Below are 10,996 nucleotides of genomic sequence, written 5' to 3'. Positions count from 1 at the left end.
ATTTTGCGTGCCCAATATCGTCACTTTTCGGCGACTTTGCAGCGAATGAGCGTTAAAATATCTCAAGCGCGCATACGGAATATCGTCTGCAGTCCCAACCGTGACGTCACGCTCCCTCATCCCACTCACTTCCCCGCCGTGCGATGTTGGCCACAGCGTTCCGCCCGAATGGCAGGTCTACTTACTTAAATGGTCTAAGGTCTGTCGACCATCGAGGCCGTCGATTGTGCCAAAGGTCGATCCATCGATAAAACACATGGGAGTCAGCATATGAAATGTCTGTTTTGTAGAAAATATCCCGCAATATGACTCTGTACCACGCGTTATTGCGGAAAATGTGTTTCAGATAACATTTCGCAATAGGTGATAATTTATCATTGGCTGTATGTGTATAACTGATGAAGGTCATCTTGCTACGCACCCTTTAATTGACGGTGATTAAAATACCTGTCCCCGTTTAGTTTTGTATTTTGAGGCTTCTAGTAAACACATGAGCAATGGTTTCATAATATTAAATTTAATAATTGACTTGTTGAAGTTGCCACATCGCTTTTTCGTTTTGTGTGTGCGTGTGGTGAAGAAGGCCTCAACATGTCCAGCAAAAAGTGTCAAAATTGTGGGTGCACGGAGATAGATATCGACCCTGCCCGAGGAGATGCAGTTTGTACAGGTTGTGGATCAGTTTTGGAAGATAATATCATAGTTTCCGAGGTCCAGTTCGAAGAAAATGCTCATGGTGGAAGCTCCTCGATTGGGCAGTTTGTTTCATCAGATTCCAAGGGCGGAGGAGGTTTTGCTGGAGGTACATGATTATGCTGTGGACTTCCTTCCCTTTATTTTTAAATGTTGCACTTTTTTCTCAGTCGTTAAGTCATAATGGTTGACATTTTCGTATTCTCATCTCTAGTCCTTACTATCTTTTGATTGAATTCTAGGGTTCCATTCTGGCTTAGGTAAAGAGTCCAGGGAAATAACTCTTCGCCTGGCTCGTAAAGGAATTGTTAATCTTGCCCAGCAGCTAAGGTAATTCAACGGCTCTGGAGACTATATTGGCTATTATATGACAATGGGGTAGTCTGATTTGGGTGTGCATGTTTCTTTCACTACCTGTTCAATGGTGTTGTTTTTAAGCCATTTACGAATATTATTTGGCATTTTAATTTGTATCCGCTATGTGCACTACCCCAAGGCTTGGAGGAGCTTGAGAAAAACTTGTTTTCATGTCATTAAATTTTAAATATTGCAGCTTTCCATGACCTAGATGTACAGTTGTTAAAAACATGAATTACTCCTTTGGTCAAATGTTGTTATGAGCTCACTTTAAGATTGGTGTCACGAAAATAAGTATGCTAATTACAAAATAATATCAGGTACCTGTTGAATTAATGATCAGTTCTCCCTCTTTGGCTTTAAATTATGGCAGTAATTCACTCACTTGGTTGGGATAGAAATTGATAATGAGACCAAAATAGTTTATGCTTAACCTGGATCCGCCCAATGTAACATAAATGTCACACCCTGTATCGCTCCACTGTAATGGCTCTTGCATCGTTCGGGCACGGTATATTGTTGTGTTTTATACCTTATAAGAAAGAGGAAGCTAAGTGCTTCAATTCAAGGTAAGAATTGTCAAGTGAGAGTGAAGACCTATCCTTTGAGTACCCCTGGTACTTATGCGCCTTCCCTAGACACTAAAAATGGACGTTCGCTTTGTGTAAATATTTAGTTTTTTCATTAACTATATGCGCTACAGCGACAATTTTTGGTATGTATCAACATAATGATACAAAATTATTAATAATACATTAATATGTTTGGTATTGCTTTCCATTTCTGTAATATACTCTGATAAATGTTACTGTGACATAAATGTCACATTGGGCGGATCCCTATGCAAATCTTCAAAGTTTCGAATTTTATGCTCTAGTTAGAATTTATTCCATTTTCAACGTTTTTTCCTTCGTATTCCCGCCAAAAGACTTATTATTTATCAATTAGTCGATAAATTTGCATTTATTAACTTTTATTCCGGTAATTACTTTTGAATTAAATTTTTTAATATTAGGGATATCGATAGCTCAGAGATATTACACTGTGTGAAGCCAAATAGCTTCCGGAAAACGAAGACTTTGACGAAGTACAATATACCTTGAGCTACCAGAAGCAGCAATTGTCACTGATGAGGACATTGCAGATGACCAGGCTGGTGGACTTGTGGAAAATTTAACGGGAAGACAACTTCGGGCAAGAGTGGAGCTTGTTTTGCAGCTTGATAATGATAATACTAATGAATTTCAAGAGAAGTCCTGAAGTATTTCGTTACCAGTTAGATGTAAGGAAAAGGATTCGAAGTCAACGAAGCTTACATCACTTCTCCAATAGCAAAAAGTAAAAAGAGAAGCTGCCAATTTGCGACAAGAAGGTCATTTTGTAAGAAATAGGTTATTCCCCGAAACAGATCTTCCTGAATAGAGGGAAAAATTAGGTGTAGAAATTTTTTAAATGGTTTTTTCGGATGACATTCTTTTTTCTCATGGCAGAATTAGATAATTATACTACTTCTATTGTTTTTTCATCTTCTAGCATCAGTAAAGAGGAGATGAAAATTTTCATTGGGATTTTACTGTTATGAGGTTGTAACTGGTTTCCATCCTGCGATGCTCCTGGGAAGATTCTGGGGGTGCTCACAACTCAATGGTTACCGTAGCCTAGCGAAGGAATAGGTTCTTTGAGATGAGTAGATACCTTCACTGTGCAGACAATACGATGCCCGACATAATAGACAAATTGTGGTAGCTTCGCTGTAGATCACTAAATTGAAAGAACGTTTCAGAGGGATTTTTCCCACTGAAAAAACTCTCTTTTGGCAGGAGTATGATTGTGGAGTATTTTGGTATCCATCCTTGCATGTAATTCATTCGGCGGAGGACAATCAGTTTTGGTGGTAATGGTGGAAAATTTTCCTTGACTTTTGGATGTAGCTGTTCACAATCTGAAGCTGTTCACAATCTGTTCACGAGCGAAATCTGGTCATTGCATGTCACAATTAGAGATCAGGCGTGTAATAATGCAAACATTACTGACCATATATCGATGCAAAGGCAAGTATAGCCGCCGTACTACTTCATTTTCAACAGAGGCAGACAGTGAAATATGTTACGATGCTAATGATCAATTAGTCTCAAAAGATTGCGTCGCCGTGCTGGAGAACATTGCGCTTCCGTCAAATGCACTGCATGCGATGCATGAAATATGGACAAATATTGCTTTACTACTTACCACTCAAAATGGTACGTATACACCGGCATTGAACTCTAAAGCAATCTTTAGTTTATATGAAACAAATTGATTCAAATTTAATTCAATTTTATAAGGTATTACACCCTTATATGTTGTGAGAATATTTTTCAAACATGTATATTTATTCTATGTATTTTCCAAAATTGGGAAATGCATTTTCAACTATTTTACTTATTAGCCATGTAAAAATATTATTTAAATGTGCCTTCAACAAATCCATTGATTGTGTCAATTCAAGGTTCCGTAATTTCATAACACTACTGCCGAAAACTTAAATTTATACACATATTTAAAATAATTTTTCTTGATGTGTATTTGACAAGTTTATAATATAAACATTATAAATTTAAATATACCCCAAACTTGTGAAATAGCATTGAAAAAATCCAAAACACTTCTACATCTTAAAAAATCACAATTTACATCGAAAAATTTATGAATCGCGGGCAATGGAACTCTGAAAATTATTGCTAAATTTTTAAACAATTTACTTTAAATTTAAACAAAAGCTTGAAAATAGTGTACGTAATTAATAATATGTTTTTCTAGTGTTTTTTTATCATTTAAATGAACAGTGCAGCTCAAATGCGAAAAATATTTGCTTTTTCTGGGGAAATATTACCTTGCACCAAAAGACAACAGATCCGCCCAATGTGACATTTATGTCACAGCCTGTATCTCGGAAACTACACAACCGATCAACGAAATATTTTCAGAATGTAGTAAAAATGAGACCCTTACCATTCCCCTAGAATATGAATTATTAATCTCAAAAAAAATATTTTGGGCGGATCCAGGTTAATATTATGCTATTTAAATTCTTTGGATTTTATATTTTATAATCCTCACTTCATTGTCTTGGCTTTTCTATCTCATAAAGCATTGGTGGTGAAAAACTGCAAAGTGACTTTCTTATTGGTCTTCATAGACTTTTATATTAACACATACATATATCATAATTTTTCTGTTTTATTTCAGATTGAATCAGCACTGCACAGATACAGCATTCAACTTCTTCAAAATGGCTCTAAACAGAAACCTTACTCGAGGAAGAAAGCATACTCATGTTTTAGCTGCATGTGTATATATGACCTGTCGGACAGAGGGAACTCCTCGTATCCTTGCTTACTTAAATTACTAATAATAGTGTGCATTATCATAGTTGGTCAAGGGGATTGCTGAGTTTTAAATCCTAAGTACCTGCACCTATGATTAATGATGGGTGTTAGTATGGTCATGAAACCTCAAACTTGATGAGGCCTAGTTTTGGCTATTTGCATTGCATTTTGCCATAGGCTTCTATAGGCCTGTTTACACGGTACAGTAACCTGTACAAGGTAACGTCTAAATGCATGAAGTGTGAATGAACATGAAAAGGCTCCATGTTAATACCTAACTTGTGCAAATGCATGAACAGAAAATAGAATTGTTCTAATGTGGTTCATGCATTCGTGTTCCATTCTGGTCCACAAAAATCGCTCAACAGACATTAAATCGTACATGTTAATGTATTTCTGAAAACAGGCCTAAAAACATGAAAGAATACAATAATGTATAAGGTGGCCGTATGCTTTGTGAGTTGCTGGTAGTGAAGGATGTGCCATTTGATTTCTCGTAGATACTGCTTATTTATTGTGAATGTGCCAAATGTTACTGTGAAGTATTGCAAAGCAATATTTTATTCAATGATTGAACAGGGAATTTTAATCAGGGATGGGGTAGGGATATGGAGACAAGGGATTATTCTATTGATTAAATGAGTTAGGCATTAACCCCATTACAAGCCTTGATGCATTATCATTTTTAATTTGCTGTTTAAAATGGCTTTTTTTGGTTATTTTGATGATAGATGCAGGATAAGACCTTGGAAAATATTTTTTAATGTTTCATTTACTTTTATCAGTTCATGATGTGATGCATGGCTCGTTCGATGCCAATGAGGACTATTTTTATAAAAATATATTTTCAGGGATAGGCAAACTCACTCGGCTAACAAATTACTTTTCATTCCACTCCTATATGTTGGTTTCTAATTTAAAGCCTTCACAAGGAAGATAAAACAATAGACTGTAAACACTCTTAATGGCAGCAGGTCTATAGACCTATGAAAAAATTGTATAAAACTGTTTCAAATTTTTATACATTGCCATGGTAATGTATAAGAATGTATAAAAATTTGAAACAGTTTTATACAATTTTTTCATGGGGGTAAATAAGATGGAAACAGAGTTTTGTGAAGAGTTTCACAGTGCGTTGGCAATGTAGGCTGCATTTTTTGGGTTCTACCCCATTTTAGTAATGTGAAAGACAGCAGTTTCTACCGAATTCCATCTTGTATCTTCAGATCAAAGTTGATGACCAATCAGGTATGGGACACCTCTCAATGCTACCTTTATGATGTTTGCCAAAATATGGCATCCAGTACATACTTTGACCTGAAGGCTCCAGCTGGAATGTCCGAGAAACTATCATCATTTACCCAGATTTTAAGCATTCAAACTAGCAAAATGCAGCCTATATTATAAAGGGAAAGGAGTATCAATCTTGGCCACTATCATTTCCATGGTTAAAAAAGACACAGATGGCATAATTAGCCAAGGCTACGGGCTGGCACTGAAGGCTTTAAAACTTGCGTTTACCTTGCAATTCCCTTAGAGCATTTTTAAAAGTGCCTGTAATACAGTGAACTTGAATATAAACAACTGCAGTCTCATATATGACACTTTTTAAACCATCTCCAGTGGAGGAGACAACTATCAGTCATTGCCAACTATCCAATAGTATACAGTAACTATTGCCTCGTTCCCAATGTACGAGGCGTGTCCGTAAAATAAGTTCCACGAATTTTTTTCACATAAAAAAACTGGTTTAATTGCAAAGAAAAGTACATTTTTGGAAAGTTCAGTCTTTCTTTTATTTTTCTACATAATTGCCGTTGCGTTCTATGCACTTCTGCATTCGAGGCACCCACTTCTTCAAACCAGAGTCATAGAACTCTGCCGCCTGTCCGTGTAGAAAACTAACAACCGCGTTTTGCACCTCTTCATCTGTCTGGAATTGGGTTCCGCCAAGGTTTTTCTTCGACTCGGGGAAGAGATGGAATTCACTTGGCGCTAAGTCTGGGCTGTAGGGTGGGTGAGACACCATTTCCCATCCAAATCTTTCGATGAGGGCTGTGGTTCGATTGGCGGTGTGAGGTCGGGCGTCGTCATGGTGAAAACGCACTCCTTTTGTCAGCATACCTCTTCTCTTGTTCTGAATTGCACGTCTAAGATTTTTCAAGGTCTCACAGTACCGGTCAGCATTGATTGTTGTCCCGCGAGGCATAAACTCGCACAACAACACGCCCGTTCGATCCCAAAAAACGCTAGCCATGATTTTCCCGGCAGACAGGATTTGTTTGAACTTCTTTGCTCTGGGCGAAGAAGGGTGCTTCCACTGATTCGATTGCTCCTTTGTTTCCAGTGTGGTGTAGTGTACCCAGGTCTTGTCACCAGTAACAATAGAGTCCAAAAATTCCTCTTCGGTTGTTCCGTGAAAAGCGAGAAATTCTTGGGCCGCTTCATCCCGCTGACGCTGGTGGTCTGCAGTGAGCATTTTTGGTACCCATCTTGCGCAGACCTTTGAATAGCCTAAATGTTCAGTCAAAATCTTGTCAATTGTGGTTTTGCTGACCTTCGGAATCTTTTCGCACAGCTCCCGAACTGTAATCCGTCGATCTTTAAGCATTGCCGCCTCGACTTTGGCAGTTGTTTCGTCGGAAACCGATGGCCGCCCTGCACGGGCTTCGTCGTGGACGTCTGTTCGGCCATTTTTAAAGTCCCTAACCCATCTGCGCACCATCCCGGAGCTCATACACTCTTCTCCATACACTTGACAAAGTTCTTCGTGAATTTCCTCCGCCGATTTCTTCTTAGCGGCCAGGAAACGAATCACAGACCGCAACTCGTAGCTGGCGGGAGACGCAAGAGGAAGCTCCATCGCTGACAGCTGCTGAGCCAAGACCAAACGTCGCATTGACGCTGGCTTGGTGAGGGATTGGAGTGAGGGAACCAAACAATCTGCCTTTGTTGCATGGCCGCGCATAGAAACAATCCTAGCGCCAGCGGCAGCCCGTGGAACTTATTTTACGGACAAGCCTCGTACATATTGTTCAGCATGGTTGTACAAATCTTACTCACTACAATTAGCTGGATACTTGGTGCTTAAGCGGTTTACCTTGAGGCCTTGGGCACTAACCCTCTATATTTAGAAATTACTAGTGCCTTGAGACCTCAAGCACTCAATGGCTCAATGGTACTTTCAGTGCCAGAGTGCCATTTCATTTTAAAGTGGCAGCATTATCGGCTAGGATCTGAGCATATTTTGTGCAGGCCCTTTAAAATTTCACTAATTTTGCTTCCACTCACGCAATTTGTTCTAAATAAAGTAATTCTGCACCTTAGTTGTTAGCGTGACGAATTCAATAATTCAGGTACATTGGAATTCGCTGATGCTCTTCAAACATTATTTGTCTGCAAATAATGGTGATCAATGTGATGAAATTTGCTTTATGATCAGGTATCTGATGTAGATAAATGTTGTAAAGTGAGGGTCTACTCTATAATGGCTGTGTAGATTTGATTGATTGAAAATGATTTCCTCTTAAAAATATACTGATGTAAGTGCATTAGTAATGGGAACTGGGCATATTCAATTTGTATTTTGATGCACATTTTTTATGTAGCGGTGACCACTAGATGTCTTTCTGTTGGAGATGGTTTGGAAGGTGTCGTATGATATCATTATTTTTGATTTTCCAGTAAACCTCATTAAAGTTAACTTAATTATTGGCACTTTCAAAATTGCTGTGAAAAATGTAATATTCTAGTCTCTTGCTTCCACTCACGCAATTTGTCCCAAATAAAGTAATTCTGCACCTTAGTTGTTGGCGTGACGAATTCAGTAATTCAGCTACTTTTGGAAAGTGAGTTTTATTTTGTATAAGTGTAATTTTTTAGTCAGATAATAATTATTTAGGTGTGCCTTAATAATGGCTATGCATTTTGTGTGCTCAGAAATGTTTGTTCTATTCCTCAACTCATTATCTCAGATATGTTGATTGATTTCAGTGATGTACTTCAAATTTGTGTGTATGAGCTTGGAAGGACGTACCTCAGGCTGTCTCAGGCGTTATGTATCAACATTCCTGCAATGGGTGAGTGTTAAATTTTAATAAAGATTAATAGGAAAAGGAAGCTGTTCATCAACTTATCTATCTAAGAATCGTCAGTCTTTTTTTCTATTAGTCATGGTTTAAATCAGATCTCTGATCTTTTGATTCAAAGCCTCACCCTCACAACTCAGTATGTAAACTGGAAGGTGTCTTTCTGTTGGAGATGGTTCGGAAGGTGTCGTATGATAGATTAGAGTAGATTAAGCCACACACTCGTGCATTCCTCTCATTCAGGATAGGGAAGCCAGGTCCTTTCCTTGGGCTTTCTGTTTTAGGGTGTCCGTAGGGCTCACTTGTGATTTGAACGTGGTATCTTGTGCTCAGTGGTCCACTTTTCTACTGACTATGGCACCACACTCCCATATTTTGTGCCTAGAGCCCTGCAGTGGAATTAGGAACTCTATTTGCGATTTTACAATATCAGCTGAAGCTAGATATAACATTAGGAAGGCCCTCGCCCTATTTATTTGAAATAGGTAAAATTTGGAAAATTCAAATGTGAGATTATTTATTGCTTTTTGGAGGGCTTTAAACTGTTTTGAAGAAATGGTCATATTTTTTGTAATTCATGATCCGATATGAATCATTTAATGCAAGAATACAGTGTGCAATGGTCTACAAATATCGAGAATATTGCGAGTGTTTGAATGGAGCACAATTCTTTGAGGGCTTTTCCAAGATGTCCATGCACAATTTTTTATTTTTATTTTTTCCCATACCACAAAAAATGGTATAAATGGGCCCAATAAATCGGGGTTTTCCCACAAGTTAACAATTACACAAGCATGAACAACCATTCCCTGGAAAGGGCTACCTGGGCTGGACTCGAACCTACGACTTCTTCTTTGGCAGGCAAGGACTTAACCCTACCGTCACTGAGGCCACAGAGACTGGCATATTATGTATTGAAATAGACAATTTATTCGTAATTTTCCTAGTAAGATTGTTACATTTAGCGCCACTTATGGACTTACATAGTGAATATTGTGATTCAGTCATATTGATCTCTGTGGCCTGGGATCAGAATTTGGTAAACGTATTGAAAAGAAGAATGGATTCCATTGATAATTAAAACAGTGAAGTGCTCTTTACCAGTCACATTTGGGGGCTCAACCCTCATTCCTCCCACCCTCCTCCATAAATTTTTCCTGAGTGGTGACAACCCACGATACGTATGCTGAGAAGCCTGCTGGACCAGATTCATCTATTCTCTAGCACTTCATTTTTTTATATGGTTATATTCCATCATGTCTGCCAATAACTAACGATGAACTTAACTTTCAGAATTATGAAAATGAAATATATAGCTAACATAATGAAATGTATGGTTTTCCAATACAGTAGATTCTGGTTAATTGGGACATATCGGGACTTGTGAACTTTGCCCCAATTAGGCGAACTCTCTCGTATATGGGTATAATCAAACGTTGAAATGATAGAAAGAATACTAAAGAATGTTTATGTAGCAACATAAGTTTATTAAACTATTAATGTGATTAATAAATCAGCGAGTTTAATTAATTTATTATCATTTTTAAGAATTATAACAATTTAGTTTAAAAAAAATTTCACAGTCTTGGGTGACGCTGAATGAATGTCTTTTACTAAGTCCTAATAATGAAAAGTCCTATCCTCTTGCGGATAGTATAACAAAAAGAGCTTTCAAAATAGGCAAGAATAGGAACATTTGTGAAAAATAAGAGTAAATCAAAGGAGGAAAATATAAAGAAATAGTATTCTGAAAAGAAAAAAATTTAATTTGATCGCAGTCCCAATTAAGCGGAGAATACTCTGGGATATTCCTCTATTGGGTTCTGTTCTTCAAGATCTGCCCCAATTAAGCGGCTGCCCCAAGTAACCGGTGGACCCATGAAACGGAATCTACTGTACCAACAAATTGGCAACAAAAAATCTGTATAGGCAACTTACATGCCATCCATATGAACTTTGAAGCAAATTTCTACCTACATATTTGCATGCCCCTAATGATCATCTTATTTTTGCTTTACATTCGTATTCATGCAATATAAATTTAGCTTTTTGAAGAACCACTTAGGCGTATTATACATTGAAATACACCATTTAGCAGTCATTTTCCTTGTAAGATTCTTACATTTTAAAGGTTATTTTTGCCCAAAGCAGAAAATTGCCATTCAATGACCATGATTAATATCAAGAAAAATGGTCTGTATGGTGCTTTTTAGTCATGAACTATGTGTGCTGAACTTTTTTCTAAAATATTCATCATTTTCATTGCTCATTGTTTATTATTAGTAGGCATTCTGAATTCTAGATAAACTTTCAGATGGTACGTGAGGGAAAGTGTATATTAGTAAAATACAGTTAAGTCTGGTGCATTTTAATAAAATATTTCTTTGGCATCATTGTGCAGACTTCAGTCCATGTTGAATTTCCAAACTGTAGGTGGATGTATTAAAATTGACTTGCTCCTTTCTTCTTTTTGCTGTATACCCATGCAGC

At 37.5% G+C, this 10,996-nt stretch overlaps 1 protein-coding gene across 1 annotated transcript in view; it reads left to right on the top strand.

The window, feature by feature from the left end:
* Positions 1-211: 211 nt before the first annotated feature.
* LOC124168232 (transcription factor IIIB 90 kDa subunit) overlaps positions 212-10,996 on the top strand; it is a 162,988-nt gene continuing 152,203 nt past the window's right edge. The window contains exons 1-4 of the mRNA XM_046546369.1: positions 212-802; positions 936-1,023; positions 4,279-4,415; positions 8,393-8,497. Of these exons, the coding sequence (XP_046402325.1) occupies positions 592-802; positions 936-1,023; positions 4,279-4,415; positions 8,393-8,497 (541 nt within the window). The 5' untranslated portion in view covers positions 212-591. The remainder of the gene's footprint in view (positions 803-935; positions 1,024-4,278; positions 4,416-8,392; positions 8,498-10,996) is intronic.

The sequence above is a fragment of the Ischnura elegans genome, chromosome 11 (assembly GCF_921293095.1).
Source record: "Ischnura elegans chromosome 11, ioIscEleg1.1, whole genome shotgun sequence".
NCBI classification, from domain to species: Eukaryota; Metazoa; Arthropoda; class Insecta; order Odonata; family Coenagrionidae; genus Ischnura; species Ischnura elegans.
The sequence above is the reverse complement of the archived record's forward strand: the minus strand, read 5'-3'. Positions and strand labels throughout refer to the sequence as shown.